General features: G+C 39.8%; 1 protein-coding gene across 2 annotated transcripts in view; it reads left to right on the top strand.

Moving 5' to 3' along the window:
* Positions 1-20,117, top strand: part of mad1l1 (mitotic arrest deficient 1 like 1) — a 56,243-nt gene extending 36,126 nt beyond the window's left edge. The window contains exons 16-19 of one of the 2 annotated variants that reach the window (XR_014118193.1): positions 3,615-3,819; positions 7,409-7,599; positions 18,888-18,993; positions 19,511-19,648. Coding sequence is in view for 1 of the 2 variants with exons in the window: in XM_027006178.3 (XP_026861979.2) it covers positions 3,615-3,819; positions 7,409-7,599; positions 19,511-19,672 (558 nt within the window). In the remaining variant the exon portion in view is untranslated. Of the gene's footprint in view, positions 1-3,614; positions 3,820-7,408; positions 7,600-18,887; positions 18,994-19,510 lie in introns of both variants that reach the window. The other variant, XM_027006178.3, reaches the window with a different exon arrangement.
* Positions 20,118-25,469: the final 5,352 nt, after the last annotated feature.

A 25,469-nucleotide genomic window follows, 5' to 3' on the forward strand; every position in this document is an offset into this window, starting at 1 on the left:
ATCTGCAAGACTGGGTTAGATTTGAAACATGAGTTGAGAACATATGCCCAGGCTATGGGCAGCTTCGGATGGTGATACCAGGGAGTTCTTAAAGGAAACTGAGGTCATGGTAAGGGATGGGAGTACCTGGGATGTACAGAAGCTCAGTTTTACTGGGGTTGAGCTTCAAGTGGTGGGCTGTCATCCATGACGCAATGTCAATCAAGCATGCTGAGATACGTCTGGAGACGTATCAGAGGGTAGAAAAGGCGAAATAATTGTCATCAGCATAGCAGTGGTAAGAGAAACCAAGAGAACGCGTATACGAAGAGAAGAGGACCTAATACTGAGCCCTGTGGAACACTGGTGGAGAGTCTACATGGTTTGGATGTGGATCCTCTCCATGTCACCTAAAGGGGCCATCCCTCCAAATAGGACTGAAACCATTTCCACGCAAAGTCAGTCACACCAAGCCTGGAGAGAACAGAGAGGAGAATGGTGTGGTTTACTGTGTCAAAGGCTGCTGAAAGACTCAAAACAGATGACAGTTTAGCAACATGAAGTTTCTCCATCACTGCTATGAGGGCTGTTTCTGTAGAATGTGCCGGTTTGTAGCCAGACTGATTGGGATCATGCTGGGTTGAGTGAGGAAAAGAGACAATTGATAGTAAACTGCTTGTTCAAGGGCTTTTGAGAGGAAAGAGAAGTGATACTGGTCTGTAATTGGTAAAGTTGGAGCCATCGAGTGTGGCCTTCTTGAGGATTGGTACCACCCTGTCAGTTTTGAATGCAGTTGGCACATGTCCAGAAGATAAGGATTTTTGTTGAAAACAGCGATGAAAAGAAGCAGATCTCTTGAGGTTGTCTGGAACAGAGTGGAAGGAATTGGATCCAGTGGACATGTAGTCAGATTGCAGGAAGTCAGGCATTGAAGATTTTTCTTTGAGTATAGAAGAGAAAAAGAAGTCAGAGAGTTGTATGTTGGGGAATAGACACTGGTTGGAAGAGTGGGAACAGAGGAAAAGGACTGGCAGATTGTTGCAACCTTTTCCTCAAAGAAGGTGATGAAATCCTCAGGAGTAAAAGATGAGGGGGAGGCTTGAGGAGAGAAGAAAAAATAATGGAATTTGCATGGATCAGATGCTGATGATTCAAAATTTTCCCTGTAGTAGGGTGACTTTGCAGCTGTTACTTCCAGTGAGAACTTGGAAAGGAGAGACTGGTATGAGCTGAGGTCTGAATCTAGGTGAGATTTCCTCCACCGCCTCTCTGCAGTCCTTGGTTCTCTCCTGTGGCAGCGTATTGTTTCTGTTCACCAGGGGGAAGCTGGGGAGGACTTTGCCATTCTAAAGGAGAGAGGGCACAGAAGATTCATTGAAGAGGAGAGTGTAGAAATGAAAGTATTTGTAACTGTATCCAAAGAAAAAGAAGACAGTCAGGGTGAGGATTGGTGGATAAAATAGTAGAAGTAAGGGAAGAGGGAGTGCAGATTGCGACAGAAGGAGGAGCAACACGTTGGGGACGATTGGATGGAAAGAAAAGGAAGGGAGAGAGAGAAGTGAAGGTCTGAGAGATGGAGGGGATGACTGTGATGTCCGATCATGATGTGGTGGTTCGGGTGAAGATCGTGTCCACTACATTGCTCACTTTGTGAGTCAGAGGAGAGTGGTTGAGGGTGAGGTCAAATGCTGTCAACAGCGGAAGGATGCATGAGGAATTCAGCTTGTCTGATGGAAGTCTCCAAGGAGAATTAGTGGATTTCCTTCAATGGGGAATTGACTCAGGAGGATGTCATGCTCATCAATGAATTTATCTAGGGAACCTGGAGGGCGGTAGATGACCATGGTGGGAAAAGACACTGTAATAGCATGAAATTCAAAAGAGGAGATGGAAAGAGTAGAGAAGGAAAGTGGAGTGAAATGCCACTCTGGAGACAGTAGTACCACCTAACCCACACCTAATGATTTTAGAATAGTTTACTTTTGGGCATCATCTTTCTTTTATTTGTTATCATCGGAACATTTTTGTTCCCTCGCTCTGACTCCCAAAAGCCGTATTTTCAGTTTTTTTGTTTTCTCCCTTTCTCTCTGGCCTGCTGTAATTTGCTGGATAATGAGGTGTTCAGATTGGGGCCTTACTCTTTGATAGACTCCTTAATTCAGCAGAGGTCCCAGTAATGGCTTTTAAACTCCTGAAGTTTTACACCTGCAGAATTGGTTCTTGGTTCTGGTTCTGAATAGGAATGAGCCATGACTTCTTTGATAAAGCATTTTGAACTGAACAAGTTCATATTTTTATAGGTTATGGGTTTATCATTTGAAAAATATCTTCATACTCCTGATTACTTTAGGCATATCTTGAAATTAAGCTACAATAGTTTGACTGACAATGAGTATGTATATAAAAAACATGAAAGTGTTTTCCTCTTGTTGATACCAGAAACAAACAACTTGGTGCAGTAGACAAGATAATTACATTTATATCAGACCTGCAAGCATTAATGCCATTTGTTGCTTAGTATATCATAGTATGGCAATGTGAACAACACTACAGCTTTGTGTAGTGCACAGTTTATATAATCATGCATGACAGTTGAAGTCTTTGAAAATTAAAGTTCAGTTCTTAGCCAATACACCTAGGTAATGGTTTTCTTCATGCTTTAATTTTTTCCCCAAAAATATGCCAGTAAAGAATATTGACATAACTAAGCTTTAACGTTTTAAAATGTGATCTGAAAAAATAATTTGACCAATTACTCACTCTGGAATAGAATAAGATCGGGTAAGACTGCAGAAATTGGAAATCGAATCCTAGACTGCTTTTTTTTCAATTCAACTTCCTAATGAATTTTTCCAGACAACTGAAATGTCAGTGTCTTTACTTTATTGAACAAATTACCTCATTGTCGAGTATGTTAGCTTATTACAGGCTTAGTTAAGAAGGCTGTGGCAAAAGCAGCAGTGGTAAAATGGCCAGACAGACCAGTAGCATAAATGTCACAATTTAAAATCTTTTTTGTATGAATGTTGCTGTGATATTAACAGAAAGCCAGTGGAATAAGCAGTTTAACCCAGATGTTTCAGTGTACACTTTGAGATCCGAACAAAACCAGTTTCAGGTATGCCTCACAATAACACCTAAACATTTGGAATTTCAGTGTGGCCATTGTGAATCATCTACATGGTCAAAAAGGCCCAAAGAAGCCTAAAAGCCTTAAAGCACACAAGTTGGTATTATGATAACACAGCCTAACTGGAGATGAAGTCAGATCTTTTCAGATTAATTGTTGGGGCCAATCATCTGAGCCTATGCTATTGTTTTTGATGACAGATGGTTTCCTGACTCATTTGAATGTCACAGTAAATACAGAAATATCACTATAATGATATTCTTTGGTGAGATTTGATCGTATCTAAGGCAGCCAAGCCACCTGAATAATGAAGCTGAATAGAGTCCCGAGTGCTGAAATTAGTTTCTGGTATGAGCAAATCATAATCATAAAGGAGGGTTTAAAAAAAAAAAGAAAACAAAAGAAAGAAAGAGCATTATAGCTCAATAGGCTAACTCCACATGATTTTGACACTAAATGGTTGTGTAATGTTTTAATTTTTCCTCAATTTTGTTGGACTTCCCAGGGCGACTATGACCCAGTCAAAACGAAAGTAGTCCACTTCCGGTTGAACCCCACCTGTGTTGCCAAGCAACAGCGTGCTGAGGAGTTGGAGCATCTGAAAGTGGAATGTGAACGTCTGAGGGAGCGTCTTCGGAAGATGGAGTCAGGAGGCACTGTGACATCTGATGACATCACTCTCATTATACCGCCTTCACAGGAAATATTAGGTATGCAAACTCTGTATATCAAGTTTACTGCTGCAGGCTTTTGGCCGGAAAGCAAAATCTGAAATGTCTTTTGAGGGAGAACAAATGGTTTGGTTTGGTTTGCATCTTTGGTTTACTTTGGGAGGCTTTGGGTGCGGTTTTCAAACACCTTAGTTGCAACCTTCTTGCATTCATGTTTGCCTTTTGTACAACAAGATAGAAAAAGTGCACCTTTCAGAAGTATTTACCCTCAAAAAAATCAGATTTGTCTGGTTTACATGTGATGTAGATTGTTCCAGACAGTATTTTTAGTGCAAACCAATAAATAAAATAAAATTAAAAAAAAAAAAAAAAGGCACAATGCATTACTTGTCACAAGAGGTTTTACCAGCTTGGTTATACTGTTTGGGAGTGATTTTCACCCATTCTTCCTAGCAGATTTGCTCTATTTTTGTTCAGGCTGGCTGGATGATGCCACAGATTCTCAATTGGATTGAAGTCCAGACTTTGACTTGGCTGTTCTAGACCATGCACCTTTCTGTTGTTCACCCACTTGTGTGTTGCTTTGGCTTGTGCTTGGCATCATTGTCCTGCTGATGTGAAGTTTCTCCCAACTTTTACTGTTTTAGCAGACTGAAATAGGCTATCCTGTAGTATTTACCTGTATTTTGAATCATACCTCCATTTTTCTATTTTTTTCAAAAAAGTTACCCAGTGCCCTCTGAGGAAAATCCTCACATCATGCCACCATCATATTTCACTGCTGAGTTGGTATTTTTGAGAAATAGGCACCATTTAGTTTTGCACTACACATAATGCTTTGGTTCTAAACAAAAATCTCCAGTTTTGTCTCATCTGACCGCAAAATCATATCGAACATTTTAGCTGGGTCACTCTGATGCTTTCTGACAAATTCCAGATGTCCCTGTGTGTGTCTGTATCTGTGTGAGTGAGTGAGAGTGATTTATTAATTTTTTTTCCATAATGGCTTCTTTTTAGCCACCTTCCCACACATGCATGTTGTATGCAGAGCACTTGATATTGACTAATGCTCCTTCCCAGCAGTCTCAGCCACTGAACTCGCTAGCTCCTTCAAAGTGATTGTTAGACACTTATCTTCCCTTATAAGTCCTCCTCTTGCTCTGATGCTGAATTTTGGGCTACGGTCTTGTTTGGACAGTGCCTTGGTGGCATGATGTAGCTTCTAGTTCTTTACAATTAGTCCAGCTGTGCTCTGTGGGATATCCAAATACTTGGACATTATTTTGTAGCCTGTTTCTGTTTTGTCATATAGTCAGACTTATCTCCAGTTTCCTCTTTGGTCTTCATATTCGCGACCACCCTTAAGATTCATAATATAACCAGTGTTGCTTGTATTAAGGGGATCTTTTATCCAGAGTGTGTGTGTGTGTGTGTGTGTGTGTGTGTGTGTGTTGGTGTTTTAGTATTTTTAATGATTCACAAGCAGAAGCCAATTGTAAACGAGTCATGTACTCATTAGGGCAATACCTCTCATCTGTATAAACATAGAACTTGCATGGTACAGGGGCTGCTTGCTTATGCAAACAGCATTTTTCAGTTAGTCATTTTTGTTGCAGAATATTTTCTTACATAAACCAATATCACTTTTAAATGAATCACTTCTAGAGTTTGTCTTTTAAAATAAACTATGACTGCACAAAATATCAATGCTTCATTGTGTAATCTGGATGAATCTGTTCACTTTTAATGTGGTTGAAAACTTATGCAAGGGCATGTATATAGCTATCTTCACCTGTGCAAGTATCAGACCAGTTTTTTAAGAGGAAAGTAAATGTTAACTGAATATTAGTTATTGCATTGTTTTCTCAAAGATTACTAACAACTACGAACTGCTACAACCAAGAAGTCTATGGGTCTACCCTGAAGTGTTTTCCATATAATTTAAAACCCCTAAACACACTACCCTGTGTTACATATTGTATAAAACTAATCATACTGTGTTCCATGCTGTTCCAATCTTCTATATGACAGAACAGAGCTCAACAACAGGCACAATTAATATTGTATTACTGTACTGGGGGAGTTAAGGCCGGTAACAGTGTAATATATGCAAATAAAAGAACCAGAAATGGTCTCTGAAATTTGTGGGGGCATTTCATAAATTGTGATATGGTCATTATTGTGCACCAGAGTGCACGCACATGCACATTGCACACACGCACATAGATAGACACACACTCCGTAGATCCTTGTTTCTGTTCTGTACACGTACAGAATGTGCCTGAATGGGCCTAACACCCACCATCTCCAAGGCAACCATACTGATAACTCATAAAAGATATCCTAGTTCATTTTTCTTCGACATTTCATAACAGAAATGTACATTTCCAGGGTAGCATGTCTATATCTACTTTGTGCCCTGCTGTGTGTGTGCCTGCATAGTCTCAGGGAATTTTTTTTCTTGATTTATTTTGTTCATTTTAGCGTGTCATGGACAAGTGGGAATATCTGTTTCTCTCTATATTGTTTGTTGACAGAAAGCTGGAGTAGCACAGAAAGAGCAAAAGTGTATAGGTTAAGAAAATGTGTTAATAAATCGGAATGTCAGAGTAAATCATTCACTTCTTAACATGACTTTCAGGGTGTGTGCACATATGCGTGTGTGTACATGCATGTGTGTGCACGTGCCTGTTTAATTTTGATTACCCCAGGCACTACAGTGGCTCCAGCATGTTCAGTCTTTCGTTGGTTCATTTATATTAGGCCTATGTGTTAGTCCCCTTTTCTAGACACTGTCACATACAACCCTGTTTCTTTTGTGTGCATTGACACAACACACAACAGCAAAGATATATAGGAGTTTGCTATGCTAACTTGGTAAAAAAAAAAAAAAAAAAAAAAAAAAAAGTTAATTTGCACCCACTGCAGTAAATCCACTGCACGGAGAGGATAAGTGGCAATGGTCACTTTAAAAAGTAACCACTTTGAACATTTTCCCAGGAGTGTTACACTCACCATATTCTCCTTAATATCTCATTAATGTCTCATTAACATGCCCTACAGAAAAATGAAGAAGCTGCATAAATTTGTGCTGAGAGTGGGCTGCATCCTAGTCTGAAAATAATGCAGATACCTTTGTGGAATCAGGGCATTCGGGGCAGGCGTAACCATGAACCATAATGCTGTGTGTTCTTATACCTGCACAGTACTAATATTCAGTCATTATTGTGAATTATCACAGTTTAGGCAACTGTGTCCACTTTGAACAGTGGCCAACCAAAGAATAATTTGAACCCATATTTTTTTTATTTGATATTACTGGAAGTGATAGGATGCCTGTTCTGTTTAGGTGTCACAAAAGTATGAGTTGTGTTTAATTTTTGTTTATCCAGTAAACCAAAATATATATGTAGGATGTTAAGAAATTAAATGAATTGCATTTAGTCTCGCTCTAATGAATCACTATAAAAGTAAGCCAAATAGCCTCTACAGATAACAACATCTTGGAATTTGTTCCATTGATGCTGCTCTGGTGAAAGTTAATTGATAGTCCGCCAAATGTTTCCTTTGATATTCCAGTTGTTTGCTTCTTCATCCAAATGGTGTTCTCTTTACCACCTTGCGGCAGATTTGCGTAAGCAGATGGAGAGTGCTGAGCTGAAGAACCAGCGCTTGAAAGAGGTCTTCCAGAAGAAGATCCAGGAGTTCCGCACAGTCTGCTACGTACTGACCGGCTACCAGATTGATATTACTGTTGAAAATCAGTATCGCCTCACATCAGTTTACGCTGAGCGTATGGAGGACTCGTTGCTTTTCAAGGTAAACACAGATACAATCCCACTGGCGCATACATGAAGCAGTGTGTAGGCCGTACAAGACAAATCTAACATCACAACACTATTTACGTTTAAGGCTAAGTCCTTTAGACATTTGTACCATGCTGTCTTTGCTTCTTTATTCATCAGTGAAACTGTTGAGGTTGAATTCCTTTGTTAGACTGACATTTAAAACTCCTTGAACTATATGAACTTGTTAATTCCACATTTCTAGTGCAGCTCCTGAGATAATGGGGTTAAACCCAGCACATCTGGTACATGTACAGTATCCTGCTCTGTTTGTGGTGTTAATCTGTATTTTATACATGCAAACTATACAAATATAGTCTTATTTTAATTGGGTTCATGAATATGAATTTAGGTGTTTTTTTTGGTGTGCATCATGTATTACATAGGAGTCTACAATATTATTCATAATTCATGAGTCTCTTTCAATGATTAGGATGGTGTGCACAGTCCTAAATGTGCTGATGCATAGAGTGCAGTAAGTGGATTAAAGTTTTCGCTATGCTTCAGTACTGCTTTCCATTTTGTATTCAGGGCCTCTGTGTGTGAAACTTCTTAAATGACTCATAATTAATTGAAAAATCCCTAATAAATTTATGCACGCAAAAGCCACAGGAACTTTCAGCAAAGAATAACAGCAGCTTTTGAGTGATTCTTAGAGTTACAAGAGTAATGGTCCCACACAGTCATAACATTTCAGACAACCCTCCTGATTTCTTACTCTTAGCTGGTAAGAGCTGCACTAATCATGGCTGACATTTTAATTTATGGTAGGATTTGTGTGCTTCACACATAACTTGGAAAAAGACACAAGGCTGATGCATAAGTGAGATCTGAAACATTTATGATGAATGCATATGGTAATACATATACAATGCAGTATAAAAAGATTTTGTGTATCAGAAGAGATCATATCTCTCCATAGGGATCATAACCCATTCCTTCTCATGCATTACTAGAGGAGTTGTCTATTTTATCTCTTGCACCATGAGAGGAACCGAGAGAAGGATTGCTGATCGTTTCTTTGAACATCTTCAGATCATCAGGTTTAAGGATGTGTTATTTCCAGTGATGAGACAATATTATATATTATAGTAGGGTTGCAGTGCTTAAACCTATCATTACAATGTAAAAGGCACATTTTACAGTTTTTGTGATGCAGAATCCTTTGGGAAAGATCTGCAAGATGTGTGGAAATGTGATCTCGTCAGATGAGCCATCCTTCACCATATTCTCGACAAGTGTGTAAATATCATCCACCAAAAGAATAGCTCAGGCCTGAATCCTTGACCCATACACTGATTGGGGAATCCTAGCGCTGTTATGTGGAGGGCATTTTGCGGAAGTGATTGAGGTCCACTTGTACAGTAACAGCTATGGGTGAATCAGTTCTGACTGGTCACTTCTGTCTTCTGATGAAACATTTTTATCCTGATAGGAGTGGTCTCTTTCTGCATGACCTCTACAGGGCATGAGGGGTCACTGCATGGTATGAAAACAATATGAATTACATTGTGGTCTTCACACTCACTATATCTTCACCCACTGGAACATCTGTGTCGGAGGTATAATTCTGTACCTAGTGCTATTTGTCCTTACACTCAGACCTTCAAGCCAGCTTCATTGGAGGGCTGGGTGTTTGAGAGTGCAGACCATATTTTCACTGTTTCTAGGATTGCACTCTTCTCTACTGAGATTGATGATGTCATTCCTGGGATCTGTTAGACACTAATCTTAGAGGTCACAGCCCCAAGTGCCCCATCACCAGTAGAACAATCGTGGTTGTACCTTTCCAAGTTCTCTTCGTTTCCTCTTGCTTTCTCTGGTATTTCTCCAACTTCTCTTATTCATATCTTGGGATATGAATATGAAAAGGCTTTAACAGAATTCAGACTCATCGATTTAAATGTGAGTTTGAAACTGAAATTAGTAGCTTTGCTAGCTGAATGATCTAGTTGTTCCTTCAGTGTAGAGAGAGACTGGACATTTGTCTGGAGGTAGGGCTGACCAAATGAAGTTAATTCTGCAGAGAGGCCTAAACTTCAACTTGTATTCCTTCATCTGTCCTCTAAAGAATGAAGTTCATGACCCCCACCTAGTCTTTTACATACATTGGGTTTATAGACATCTTTATTTCCATTTATTTTATTTTGATTGGCAATGCATTCTAATGGAGTAGGAGTTCTTTGTTTTCAGGACTGTTCTCCATCACTGAAGTGCTGGTACTAGCGGCTTTGTGCTGTGCATTCTGACACATCAATGTTGGTGTGTCAAATCAGGTCTGTTAAAGCCACCTGCGTCCCTGCTGCTAAAGATAATTTACTGTCAGTATTTATTAACCTTGAGTTTTGCACATGACGCACTCAAGCATGTGTACGCATGTGTGTACACATCCACATGTGTGCGCATGCGCAGACACCACATACATATACATACACACACACACACACACACACACACACACACACACACACACCCCTACCTTTCTTACACAAAAGTGCTGTTGTCTCCCAACTTTAAATGTTAGCAGTTACAGAGAGATGTATTACTGTTATTTGTAGAATGTAGTAGTTTTTTTCTTTACAACCACAGAGTCATGCACTTAACGTCCATGCTACCTACCCTTTACTGTGGTTTTGCAAGATTTTAGTCAAAGATCGCTACACCTGTGGAAGGTGTAATATTGCAATAATTGCCGAGTTGGGATAAGTCAGCTGCTCAGTCAATATATTTTTGCACTGAACAAGTTTGTTTGCTTGTTCTAGATAATACTCATGAGTTATTGCTGCTCGAGCTGTGCTGTGTTTCTGGAAAACAATGACTAAGTGAGGTGGCTGCCATATACTTTTTCCCATCTAGAATAGAAAACCAAAGGGGCTGATCACTAATGTACTGAGTCTGGGATATGAAAATTCCTGAGCGGAGGGATTCAGCCACGCTGTAGTTTGCAGGGTCTCTAAATTGGGTGGGTTGTATCTTGTTGCTGCAGAGGCAGCTCCCTTAGAGATGTCCGTTACTGGCCTCAGCTTTGAACGTATGAAGCGTGTGGAACACATCTCCAAGCTGCTCCTCACCCACGCTGCCGTGGCCAGCTGTAGACCCTTTATGAGTAAAGGAAATGCAGCCAGTTCTCCTTTAGGTTTCCTTTCATCTGGATCCTGATTTCACAAACCGAAGTCACTCCAACTTGCTCAAAAGTTTCAATATGCCATTACCAATATCAATAGACTTGTACAGCTTTAGAGTCAGCTAAGCAGGAGTTTATCACTAAATAGCGCTTTTTCATCAAAAAAGTCCAGCATGCTCACTTTTAACCCACTGACTGTTTCTACAGCTCTCCACCACCCATGGACCTTTTTTTAACAAAAAAAAAAAAAAAAAAAAAAAAAAGGTTTTCACTACTTTTACTCCTTATCTCCATCTACTTTCTCATTGATGGGCCATATGGTGTCTGCTCCCTGAGATTGTTGCTCTCGGCTGTGTTTTCCATTTCACTTGTAATCAGAAGCCTCTCCAATGCAATCAAAGCCTCCCCCCTGCTGAGCTTATCCCCACGGGATGTAAGGCAGAGAAAGTAATCAATAGTCACAATTAAAAGAGGAATAATTAAGGGGGGAAACCATGATGTTGGTTTCCTTTGACTTTGGCCTTCAATGAAATGCTTTCCCTCTTTTTTTTTGCCCTCTCCATTTCTACCCTCTTCCTCCATCTTGGTGCTTTTCATCTGTGATTTGGATGTGACTCATTCTTACTTTTACTCTCCTTAGAAAAAGCCATTAAAAATAAACCTCATAATAAGCCTAGAATAATGAGGAATTTCAGTAGGAATGGCGTAATTTGGAATTGACCTGTGTTTTGGATATTCTTAATTAGCTTTATGTTAATATCTTTATAAAAACAACTGTCTTGCTCTTCTGGAACACAGTGGCCTCAAATGAATTCTAGTTGTTTGGTCTGTGGTAGTGCAGCTTGTATGATGGGTATGTGTGTCATTTGTTGGGGGGGGGGGGGGTGTTTTGTTTGTCTTTGTTTTCAGCATTGGGTCTCTTTGATCAAGAGAGCCATGTAATATTCATGGCTGTGTTTTTTTGTTTTTTTGTGTGTGTGTGAGCGTGCACACACATTTCCATGTCTCATACAAACACACAATTTGCAGATAAATATCCATGGTCAGATAAAGGTATGGAGTGTGGAGAACAGTACAAATAGGGGCTGGTATCTCCAAACCTGTTCTCCATGACGAAGGGATGGTGAGTGTTGGAGGGATGCGTGTTAGATTAGTGTTGGAACCTAACATTGCAGCAGGTAAGTTCTCTAGTATCCGGGCATAAATTTTATGTTTGTGATAGCGAAGCCTCTGACTGGGTTCTATGTAGAGGCTAGGCTGGTCTGAGTAAAGCAGATATGCTTTGATTGATACTGCAGTTAAGTGAAGGTATCTGAGCATTTGGATCTTTCACATTTGCCATGGCCCAATCAGGAGATGATTACTACATCTAATGGAGCCACTGATTACACCGTGGAATTTTCTGCACATCATGCAGAGAGTAAAAGAGAAAATGATCTCATTATCACTGGTGTAGTGAATCATATATGATATAATTTGCAAAGATCGTTTAACCAGCTGGATAAACGGCCAGGAACTGTTGTGCCCATTCTCAAGAAACAGTATGATGGCACATGATATTTTGAAATGTTTAAGCAAAAAAACGGCCACTAAACCGCTCTGTCTCACATGTACACACACACACACACACACACACACACACACACACACACACACACACACTTTCTAGATCACTTTTACACAGACATACAGACTAGGTCAAGTTCAAGTCAAGATCCAGGCTGTCGGAGGTATAGAGAGAAATAAAAACAACATAAATGTCTAAAGAGCTTTCAGATGAGCGCAGTCATCTTTTGCAGTTTTTGCAGTGGCTAATTTCTAATAAGGCAAATGAAAATGCTTTGTTATAGAGGGAACAAGCTTAAACTGCAATTTTTGTAGAGAGCCAGGAAATGTATAGAAAGTCATGCAAAAGTGAACATTCTCATTTTCTTTAGTGGGTGTTTAGTTTGTGTCATCACATGGATGTTAGAGTTTGAATTGCACATAAAGGGTTCAAGACTACCTTGGACATGCAGTTAAAGGCACAGCAGTATTTCACTGCAGGAAACCAAGATTCCAGAGTCCAGTGCAAAATAAACAACAAACATAACAGTGTTAACTGTTTCCATGTTCCAGCATAAGAAGACTCCAAAACCACACATTCGAATTTTCTCTTATTACACTCCTTTTTCTTTCCTGTGGGGAAACACTCCAGTGAAGCCTCCTCATGCCGCAGAACAGTGACCCCAAACCTGTGCAGACAATCCTGGACTCAGAGAGCTGATTGCAAGTGTGCCTAGATTTCAGCTCTCCCCGAAATGAGCCGCAGCTGAGGCTGAAGCAGGCCACAGCACGAGCAGACAGACCACCGCTTGGGACGGTATCTACAGTGTGCCTTTGCCGGTCATAGACTTCGGGTTGTCATTTCACATAATTGGTATTGACAAGCCGTGATTTTTTTTCCTCTTCGTTTGGCTACTACAACTCTAGAACACATTAGATGCGTGAATATTGTAGACTTATAATGATGGATTGATTGTGTTGTTTGTTTGGCATATTGATAGCTTGCAGTTGAATACCTAATAGTTGATGGCTCTGCCAAAACGAAACAAAACGAAACATATTTTGAACACACGCACATCAGTTCCCACCAGCATTCATGTTTGTGAGCATGTTTTGGCTAGTGCATGTAAAACCCTGAAAAAAAAATTGATTGGAATGGACAGACCTTTTGAAGCTTTCCTCAGAGACGAGGGGAGGGAAATCAGAGGCACTGTCTGTGTGGCACGTCCGCAGTGGCACAGCGTGAGTGAGTTCCTTCAGAGAACTTGAGCGTAATGCTCACATATTTTTCTTTTGTCCTTAGCTCCTCCTTCCCTGCAAGATTTGGCTCTCACTCAGCAAAGTGTATGTCAGTCATCACATATGAGTCATATGAGGAGGGGGGGTGCACACGTGTGCACGCATTGCCATGTCTTGTGGGGGAAAAAGTTTTGTTGCCTTTTTTAGGGATAAATACACTGCCCAGCCAAAACAAAAAGGTGTCTCACTCATTTCATTGGACTGCCTTTAGCTTTGATTACAGCACGCATTCACTGTGGCATCGTTTTCCACAAGCTTCTGCAATGTCAACATTTATTTCTGTCCAGAGTTGCATTAATTTTTCCCCAATATCTTGTATTGATGATGGAAGATTTGGACCACTGCACAAAGTCTCCAGCACATCCCAAAGATTCTCAATGGGGTTCAGGTCTGGACTCTGTGGTGGCCAATCCATGTGTGAAAATTGTCTCATGCTCTGTGAACCACTCTTTCACAATTTGAGCCCAATGAATCCTAGCATTATCATCTTGGAATATGCCCGTGCCATCAAGGAAGAAAAAATCCATTGATGGAATAACCTGGTCATTCAGTATATTCAGGTACAAGCCTGACCTCATTCTTTGGGCACATAACGTTGCTGAACTTAGACCTGACCAACTGCAGCAACCCCAGATCATAGCACTGCCCCCACAGGCTTGTACGGTAGGCACTAGGCATGATGGGTGCATCACTTCAGCCTCCCCTGATGCACCCATCACTCTGGAACAGAGTAAATCTAGACTCATCAGACCACATGACTTTCTTCCATTGCTCCAGAGTCCAATCTTTATGCTCACTAGTAAATTGAAGGCGTTTTTGCCAGTTAGCCTCACTGACGAGTGGTTTTCTTAAGGCTACACAGTTGTTTACTCCCAATCCCTTGAGTGCCCTTCGCATTGTGTATGTGGAAATGCTCTTGCTTTCAATATTAAACATATCCCTAAGTTCTACTGTTGTTTTTCTACAACTTGATTTAACACATTTAAGTGATCGCCGATCACAATCATTCAAGATTTTTTTTCTGACCACATTCCTTCCTCGAAGATGATGTTTCCCCACAGTCCTTCTACTTTTTAATAATGCGTTGGACAGTTCTTAACCTGATTTTTAATAGTTTCAGCAATCTCCTTAGATGTTTTCTCTGCTTGATGCATACCAATAATTTGACCTTTCTGAAACAGATTAACATCTTATCCACGACCATAGGATGTGTCTTTCGACAAGGTTGTTTAACAAATGAGAAGCTACTCACTAAATCAGTTGGGGTTAAATAACTTGTTGCCAGCTGAAACATAATCACCCATGCAGTAATTATCCAATGGGAGGCTCTCACCTATTTGGTTAGTTAAATCGAGGTGGTGACCTTTTTTTTGGCCAGGCAGTGTATTTACTAAGGTCAAAGTGTGTGTGCATGTGCGTGTTTGCATCTCACACATTAGACAAGTTCCTCAGCAGCTCTCAGAATCAGTCATTTGTTTCATTTGTTGTGCAAATTCAAGCATTTTTGAGAGCATCTGATTCTTTTCATGAGAGATTGCTTTGTGACCAGTGGTACATGTACATGAATACTCCTAGACATTTTTTGTGTCAACCTCCCAGCAAAAATACACAGTGTAAAGTGCTCAAAATTGACAAGTACATTCACTCTAATGGTAAGTTCATTTTACTTTAATATAATATACTTGAGTAAGTCGAGGCCAAAACCCATTTTTTGCAAGCACACAAGTCACATTCAGTAGAGCTGCCATCGCCAATGATGAGACACAATAATGTGTGTCTCTTTTTTTTCTCTCTCTCTCTCTCTCTCTCTCTCTCTCTCTCTCTGTGAATCTTTGAAGCCTTAATCACTGACTGATGATGCAGTGAAGAATAAAAACTATATGGATGAGATATTACTGCTTTTTGTTTTTGTTGAACTTGCGTCAGTGCGTTTTGAAAACATCAGCTAATGGAGGAAATACAGGCATGAATAGGCAAGCCCAGGTTGCCTTCACAAATGTTGTTTGACTTAATTTACTAGGGCAGGATAAATTGCAAATGCCAACCCTAAAGAGGTTTTGTTTGCCAAGTTTGCCTTTTATGAGTACTACATAGGGGTTCAAGGAAGCAATTCAGCCCAATTTACATAAAGATGCATTCAAATTAGAGCTCATGACGATCCATCTTGAGATGATAGAAATGCATTATTTATTTATTTATTTTATTTTGATATACAAGCCAAGAAATCTACATTTTTAACAGTTTATTGCAAAAAGCAATACATAACAAATAATTGTAGGTGCCACCCTCCCTATGGAGACTACTTTTGTCAGGTGTTTCAAGGCCTTTGTGAGTGTGACGTTGGCGTGTAAAATAGCAGGTTAGTGTAAATTAATTACTAAATTAGTGAGGTCTAGGTGCTGGGAGGCTCAAACTACTGAATGTCTGACCTGAAAGGTTAGCATGTGCTCCTGTCTCCTCCCTCTGTGCAGCTGGAAAACCATGAAATCCAGACCCCTTTATGCATGCCCTCCCTGTTTTTTGTTTGCTGTTGATTCATATTTAATTATTTATTTATTTGTCACTGGTATTTGCTCATCTGCCATGTGTTCTCTTTTTTTTTCTTTCTCTTTTTTAAATGCAAAATGTCAAAATCTGCATTTAAATGGAAGCCTTTTTGTTTTTGCATTTGCATATTTATGATTATTCAGTTCTGTCCATCTTTCTTGCTCTTCTACCAGTTATTTTAAAAAATCAAAAATTTAAATTAATAAAAGCACGAGAAGAATCAGCACACCCCCCTGGTCATATATACAGCCAGAGCTCATCTTTTGGCAAATAACCCTCTTTCTAGGCAGTTCTCCAATAATAAAGGAAGGACAAGGATTTTGGGTGTGGTTTTGACTAATTGGACTGCAGTGAGACTGCTTATGTGTTAAGACCAATAGTTTGAGGAAATGTACCCTTTATTATTTACAGAATCTACGTAAAACAAAAGTTATTGAATAAGCACAGAATAAGCGATTAATATATGCAAGAAGGAGCGTGTTCTGTTTGAGATATGTTATATTAAGCCCTGTGGCCCTTGACAGCATTGGAGATGGTTATTTGTTTATTGTTGAAACACATTGTAACCTTAATAATGGACCAATTACCTGTCTCTGTCTGTTTTATCTGCATCTTCAGAGGAAAAAGGAATCTTCAGCTATGAATGCTCAGTCACCATTTTCTAATAATAATGCTTTTCATTAGACTTCACATCTGCTCAGATATCTGCAGGTGCAGTTGTAATTTGTCTGCATTGATTTGCTCCGTGTTATTCAGTGGACAATGCATCAAAGTTTCATGCTTCTCTCTTTGTCGCCATCATATTGAGACTTTCCAAAGAAAAGACAGAAAGAAATAAAGGTAGAAGAGCATTATAAGCTGCTCAGTGGCGGATGGAACATAATTATAGCACAAGACCCAGAACTGCGTCTGAGCTGTGCCTTCCAGTGATGGCGTCACCATCCTGTGCATCGTCATTCATTGGAATCTGGACTATTAAAGAGAGTCTTTCTGGTGCGCTTGTTTGACCTCTGTGTATCATGCCTTATTCCATTCGATGTCACTGTTCACGTTTGTTATTCAGATCACTACAGTTTACCATATTTGCATTTATGCAACATTTACAAATCCACACCTTCACCCTTTATATTACAGCCCAACCTAGGTTGGGTCGTAACAATCACAAGCTTTGAGTTCAGCTGCATACATGTGTGCGTTGTTTCCCCCTCTGTTTGGCCATAAAGCGTATATTCATTAAAACTGCCGTTTGAATCTGGCTCCCAAATCTGTATTGTCCTGTATTTTATAATCAATAGTAATTTACATTTAGAGCATTTGGCAGACACACTTGTCCAGAGAGACATACAGATGTGCTTTGTAGTCTCTATCAAATACATGTCCTCATATAACAATACATAGTATTCACAGTACTCACCTATCAGGCTAAAGCCATGGGTAGAATTGAAAAGAAGACAGAAATAATGGAAAGAAAGGGGGAAAAAAAACTTGTAAAGTGCATGTTTAAGCACCAAGTGACTCAGTGAAGAAATTAAACAGTTAACTGCTTGGCCACATTGTCATTGCAGTGAGAATGGGGATGGATCTGCAGGACCTCATCCTCGATGACTGTGGTTTGAATACCCTCGCTTTTAAAGGAAAGCTTCAGTAAAAGGAAGAGGGGAGCTTTTTAAGGAAGTGAGGGCTCTGATAATGGAGCTCACAGACAAGAGGAGCCCATTTTAAAGCAATTGGACATGCATTGCAGTCATCTGTGGTTAAGGCTGTCTCATAGATCTGCAGTCTCCAAGGCATTTTACTAAGAGCAGCTTCACAATATGTCAAGTTAGAAAACTGAAAGAAGATTGTGCATTTTGTACTTCATGATTTGCCTTGTTTTCTTACATGTGTGGTAGTAGTGAGTTAGGCATTTTAGCTTTGCTCGTTAATTTTCTTTTTGCCAACGTTTTATTTCTGTTTGTGCATGGATTCTGTGGTTGTGGTGCAGTTTAAAGCTTCTTTTCGTGTGTGTGTGTGTGTGTGTGTGTGTGTGTGTGTGTGTGTGTTTTGCACCCTGAGTTTAAGGCATGATGTCAGTTAATATTAGCAAGGAGCAGTTGGCTAATTACAAGTTTGCCTAATCAGTAGATGAAACTAATTTAACAGCCAATTACAGCTCTTCACACACCTCCAACTCTCTGGTGATGTTGTGACATCCTCTCCTGAAGTTCCATTCTCCAAGCTTCACATGGTGCACAAACTCACTACTCCTGAAATGGAACTGAATTACAAAGTATGTGTGGTGTTGCTCTGGTATGCTAGGCTAGTGTTATTCTATTACATTGGGTAATTGTGGAGGTTTGTACAGTCTTGGGGATTAAAGCACATAATGTTGAAGCGAGATCATTTGTTAGGGTCTGCCTCTGGTGTTCTGGTTAGTTGTTTTTTGTTTTATTTAGAGGTTTTATTGCTTTTTGGGGAGGGTGGGGGAGTTGTAAGGATTTGGAAAATTTAAACTGTTTTCTAGTTGTTTACATCTATGAGCACCAACAATGTAAATATGTTTGTGTTTTTGGAATAAAATACATATGTTGGTTAATATTAGCTGACTCTGTCTTGCAAATGATGTCAACAAACTGCAGAATTTTATTCTTAGTGCTACTCAAGTGTAGAACTATGGGAGCTTTTAACTCTTTAACACAAATTGTTTACTGACAGGTTTGATGTCGTTCATTTACTAAGTTGTTTGGTTTGCTCTTTTTGTGTCTCAGATGTTCAGTTTGCACGCACACAATGAAGCATTTCATCACTTCTGACGAGCTGTGTTGACGAGACGCAGATTTCAAAGTCAACAAAACCCCCATGTTAACTAAAAAGGTCAAATACTATTTGTAACATGTTTCTGAGGTGGTGAATATGCAAACAAACATTGATAAGGTCACAATTTAAATAAATCCCTCTCTGAGGTGTGTGTGGGTGTATTTGAGGCATAGGTGGAGGGGGCTCGTTTGACCTTTCCTTAAATGGGATTTAGAGAAGAAAAATGCAACGTGATACCACATGGCCTCTCACGCAGTGACATGGCTTAGCAGGAATCTATCACAGGGCTCTTGATGTGATGGGCCCCGTTTGTTTTTTTTAAACTCAACTTCCTTTCGTAGTTCTTAGGGATTCTTTAGCAAAGAGAGACAGGTAAGGACTTTATGTTCTTACCAACAAAACTTATTGGTCACTTCATACTACACTGAGCAGGCAGGAAGTACAAGATCCACCTGCTGTGTTTTCAGCCTTACGGTATTCAAGCTCCATCATGATCTAAAATGATTTCTCCCTGTCATTTTTTCCCCTCGCTCTCATTCTTTCTCTCACTCTCAATCTGTCTCTCTCTCTATAGTCCAGTGGACCAGTCGGCAGTGGAAACATGCAACTGCTAGAGACCGACTTCTCCCGCACACTGACAGAGTTGGTGGACCTGCACCTCTTCCACCAGAAGAGTATTCCAGTTTTCCTCAGCGCTGTCACTCTTGATCTGTTCAGCCGGCAAACTGTCGCCTGACCCTCCCGTAACCCTGTTGTCACGACTTTGGACAGATGGCCCAATGAAGACTCATACACACCATAGAGGCCATACACATGCACTATCAGTAGGAGACCTTTTGGCTTTTAAACAAAAACGCACTCATCAAATATGATAAATGTATATATGCCATAAGTCATGGCATTTGGGGGGGGGGGGGCTCACGTTAATTTTTTTTTACATGTTACATTTTTGTGGGTTTGTTTTTTGTTGGTTTTTTTCTTCACTGATTAAAATTGTTTTTAAATGTATCCAGCTTTGTAATTAAGAACATCCTTTTATCTACCACAACAATAATACCAGAAGAAATTGTGCACCAGACAACTACCTATAAAAGGCACCTAAAACAAAATAAAACTCAAAACTGCAAACTTTTGAACTGAAGCCATCAAACTGAAAAATAAAGAAATATTACAGCTTTAAATATTACAGTGTGCATTATCTGTATGGTTATACACATTTCTCTAAAAATGTTTCTCAACCAAATAGTGTGAGATTTGTGGAGAAATTGTCAGGCAAGATTTCCATAAAGTTTCAGATGTTAGCATCCTATCAAAAAGTAAGCATGATTTGCTAAATCTTCTGTGCTGTTACGTAAGTGCTGTTATCGCTGTTTATCTTCATTACTGGTACTGAAGTACTGGTATTGGCGTTAATCATTCCTGCCGCATGCTCCTCAGTACTTAACGATGGCTGCAGAATGCGCTTTCCGGTCTCACCACATCACGAGGCAGTACCGGCAATCTCTAGACACAGGTCTCCTCCCCCTGCTGACCGTGACGAGGAAATCAGGTTTGCTTCTCCTACACCACGCTCGACTAATTCACACAGTCTGCTCATCAGCGAAGGGGCACTGGCCGAATCAGCTGCTTTAGTGTTAGAGATACGTCAATCACATCTTTTCTAGTATCTAGTGTCCTTAGAGACCAATTTGAGTTGTGAAAACACTCTGGATATGGATATTTCTAATGTAGGCCTGTATGTGGATATGTGTGGCTAATGGGGTTGCCTCTGATACTAATATTGATGATATTTTTCAGCTGCAGATTTGCAGTCTGTAGCATCACAAAAGCACAGCTGGACATTGATAACGGAAGCGTTTAGATTACAGAATAATTTCTCCCCTTTTGTAATTTCCTAAGAAATTGTTGCTTAAAGATTCAATTTTCAAATGTTATTCATCTCATTACTTTAATAGTTTTTTCCTACTCTTTAATAGTCTGTCAAAACGTCTTGGTTTTGTAAAATTTATTTATAAGTCCTGGAAGCTCAACATGCCGTGCCAAAAACAATTCAGGAAATGGCTATAAATGTTCTTGTCAAAGCAAGATGCACGTGTTCTAGTATTGTAGCGGCTAAAGATTATATGCACAATAGAAGTTTTAATTGCCACCTTTCTTTAGCACCGGAAAGTAATAAAATTAAGGATTTTGTTATGGTCAGGCTTGTAATTCTACACAATGCCTAATTAGACATTTCTCGTATAAGAAAGGCAGCTATGCTGTACCAGACTCCCACATTGACTGTTAGCAATTTACAGCAATATCAGCAAATATGAAACCCCTCCTAAATCATAACAGCTTGTGCTTTTGAGCAGTTATGCGGATGCCATATGCTGTCTGGTGAACGTTTGGTCAGTGGAAGATGAGTTCTGGAAAACTACTTTGCTCATAAGCCTTTCCTCACTTAAGAATTTTTTTTTTTTTCTTCCTTCATTCACATTCTCAAATGCAATCACAGTTCATACATTTCAATGAACTCTTTGTTTTTCATGACTTGGTGTTATATAATTCATGATCTGAGGCTTTGGATGCCCCGTGTTAATGAAAAAGTAGTGAATGAATAAAGATCTTAAATATTTGATGTGTTTGCACCCATACACAACTTTTGCATGTGGACCAACTAAACCTACAACCCAGACACACCCCCATTTTATCAGGAAATAATGAAGAGACTAAGACAAGAATATTCCTAATGACACGATACAAATGAATAAAAATATCATTTGATGGTTGTTCCCCGGCGAAATGATCATGCATGGCAGAAAAGGTCTTTCTTGCTTGTCCAAGTCTGCCTCATGAGCCCCAAGTGATATTCACAGTGATACTGAGCTTGGCAAAGACGGCACTTGGGGTGTAATGACGGCTCAAATTGAGGCGGTCTTGGAGCAGCGCGGGTGGCACGGCCAGGCTAAGTTTGCTGCCTTATCGCCTGCCGCCGCTACGCGGTAGATGTGGTGTCAGAGCCTTGGAGAGCGGCGTGACTGTAGTGGAGATGAGGTTGGAGATAGCACTCTATTGTGTGCGCTATCTGCTCCCCCACGCACTTTGGCATTTCAGACTATCGAGTGAGACGGCACAACCTGCGCCGGCGGCTAGCAACGAGAGCGCCCGAGACAGAGGCCATCTAGAGCAACATGACTGCTGTCCGTCAGACTGGGCGCAAGACTGTTAAAAATTGGAAGAGTGGAGTGGTTGACCGTAGGGGATTTTGGAGATTTTGTTTAGATAAATAGTAATGTTCTTTCAAAAACCTGTCAAATAAATATATTTATTTTGTTTGTTTTTATTTCTTCACTTCGTTCAGTTTCTTTTTCCTTTTATATCTCTTATACCGATAAATCTGAATTAGGTTTGAGTCTACGTACTACAGTTTCTTAAATCCAGTCCTGGAGTTGCGTTTGCCTGAGGTTCAGTGATTTCTCTGGTCTAGCATCCCTAATGAGTTGGTTATTTGTGTTAGTGCAAGAAAGTGGTGCCCAGGACTAGATTTGAGAAGTGCCTCTCTATGATCCCTTTGAGGCACCCTGAAAATGTCTCCCAACTAGATAACAATACCCCTGATCACATTAGCTATCATAAACCCAGCACCTGCTTCCCCACACAAACGCACACACTCTCCTTTCTCTTTATTTTCTCCCACTTTTCCCTTCTGACCCAAAACATTCAAACTTGTGGGTGTATCACTTTTCCTGTGTGTGTGTGTATGTGTGTTTGTGTGTTAGCTATCACATTAGTTCTCATAACCCCAGCTAGCCCTATCGTAATGTTCCAGAAGAAGTTAGGAGTGGAGTTGGAGGCCCCTAAAATGATTACAGAAGCCCAGAAGGAGTTTTGTTCATCCTTCACTCTTCTCTTCCATCCTGTCATTTCTTTTGATCTCTTTTCCCCTTCCTTCATTCCCCTCCTACAGGCTTTATTGCTTTGCCATATTGAATCACCCTCAGCTTTTGTTTCTTCCAAAGAAAAATAGGATTGTCTTCTTTAACAGTGTTTTGCAACTTTGTTGTTTAACCAGGATCCTACTCTGCATATTGTAGCATAAGCCAGCTGTTTTGTTGGAAACTTGTTTGATGAAAGTTTTTGGAGTACTGATCTGATTATAATATTTTCATCATTTTGTGCAGTCATTGTTTTTAGGGCATCAGAGAACAAGCAAAAGTCTTTCAGATCAGGATGGGATGCAAAAAAAGTACCTAAACAAATCTAATCAGTTCTGGAACAGAGTGCTTTGCACAGATGAGAAACAGGAGAGAAAACAAATTCTAAAGAACAGCCATGAACAGGTAGAGGTAGAGGTGGAGGTAGTGGTAGCTCACAGGTAGAGTGGCAGCTCAGTGGTTAATGTACTCCACTTGTAATCAGAAGGTTGCCAGTTCAAGCACTACCAAGTTGCCATTGTTGGGCCCCTGAGCAAGGCCATTAACTCTCAATTGCCCTACTTGTATTCAGTCATAATTGTAAGTTGATTTGGATAAAAGTGTCAACTAAATGCCAAAAAATGTAAGGTACTATAATGTACACCCATTCTTGGAAAATACTTGAGTTACTGTACTGATCATATGAGTGTAGGAAGCAACAGAATGAATACTGATGTCTAGAGAGAGGTCTTGCCTACTCATGTACGACCAGAATACAGCAAAGCAGGGTCCTTGGGAAATGAGAGGTTTTCCCAGCAAGAACATTTTTGTCACTACTGGTCAAAACAGGCAACTGCTGTGAATCCAATATGTGGGTGAAATGCTCACCCAAAAAGGCTTTTAAGGTAATTTTTGCAAATGGTGAGAAAATTTGCATTATGATTAGTAGCGAATGATATAGAAATAATTTCTAAGTTCAGTTGCAATGAAGCATTTGAGACTGGTGTTGATGCTGCAGCATTATTGGTTCCAGTAGAACTGAAAGTATACTAAGAGCCTGTAAGATTCAGCATAATTTTTTACCAGGCTGACAGAACCTTTCTATGAAGGATTAACTTTCAAAATTAAGCATAATTTTCCTTGTTCCTTGACAGACATACTGCTAAAAAGCTAAAAACAATTTTTTTGAAATAAGCATCTCTCAAACCTTTAGGCAGCTAAGCATATTTAGTTCTCTTAAAATTGTTCTTAGCACCATATTAACGTATCTGGAGAGCTAATGTTAGAGTAGTATGACAACAATTAATACTTCACTTTTTGAAATACATGCAGTTTTGTTAAAGCTCAGTGAATGGAAGCATTGCCATCTCTGTTAGCAGTAGCCATGATCGATATAACCATTTTCATGACAGCTGGCAGGGTGCAGGTACTTGACAAGAACATATCTGACAAAGGCTGAGGGCAGCTACCACAACCGCTCTCGATCCTGAGACTTAAAGTCAGTAAATGTGTACTCTGACCACCAGACCAAAGAAATGGCTCATTAGTCTGGTGGTCAGGACACATGCACTGCCTGCCAGTTTGGCGGTTCCAGACCAGGTGTAGTTGCTATATTCAGTCTTCATCACACTGTCCATTCATAATAAAAGCATGAGGGAAAAAAAAAAAAAAAAAAAAGGGATCTTAATAATACCAGTTGTCAGTTTTGACAGCCCAGAGGAAAATGCTCCTGATGTATACAAAATTCATGCGCTCCCTGAAAGCAAAGAATGGGAAAAGAACAGCTATCCTTGTCAGAGATTGCTGGTTAAATTGAAACACTTTAATGAATAAGATCACATTTCTGTTGTTCTTGAATAAAGCACACATTGGCTTATTCCACAGGAGCAAACTGAAGATAATTGTTACTGTTAAAGTTTTAATAGTTGCATATTTTCAGTATGGTAAAATCAGTCAATTAATGAATTAATTGATGTGTCAACAAGAATTTTCTATTGTTCTGAGGCTTTATGTGTAAAGGAAGTTAAATATCCTAGTTTTCTGGATGAGTAAAGAAAAACCCATGCAACACTATATATGTTTGAATGAAACATGTATGTATTTATTTATTTATTTCATATGAAGCTGTAGCACCGCAGATATAGTTCATTTTGTGTCTAAAACCCAAAGTTACTGATGATGCTGGTCCTGTAGTCCCACCTGGAGAAACACTGTCCACTTGCCAAATTTCATGAAACCTCATTGAAAACTTGTGTGGGCTGTAAGAGGAGAGGAAAAAAAGATCCCCTACAACCTTGGCCCACTAATTATGCCAATTCTTGAAATAATTTAACCTTTCTCTCCTCAGTTTCTCTCTCTCTTTCTCCCTCTCTCCTTTCTGCATTCTCTCCTAAGGAGGGCTGCGGCTGTGTATATAGGCCAGAGATTCTTGGTGTCTTACATTTGGGTTTGATTTGCCTTTTTGGGTAGGGTGGAATCTGTGTATGCCTAGATGATTTTTATACCAATATGGAGTTATTTAAGTGGGCATGCCACACCTCGGAATCATGTACTCACATCTATGTCTTACACAGTGCTAATAAGTAGGGCTGCATGTATGAAATGGATTAACTTTGGCAGACTGTGCCATATGATGAA

The sequence above is a fragment of the Electrophorus electricus genome, chromosome 18 (genome assembly GCF_041902795.1).
Source record: "Electrophorus electricus isolate QZ-2024a chromosome 18, ASM4190279v1, whole genome shotgun sequence".
NCBI classification, from domain to species: Eukaryota; Metazoa; Chordata; class Actinopteri; order Gymnotiformes; family Gymnotidae; genus Electrophorus; species Electrophorus electricus.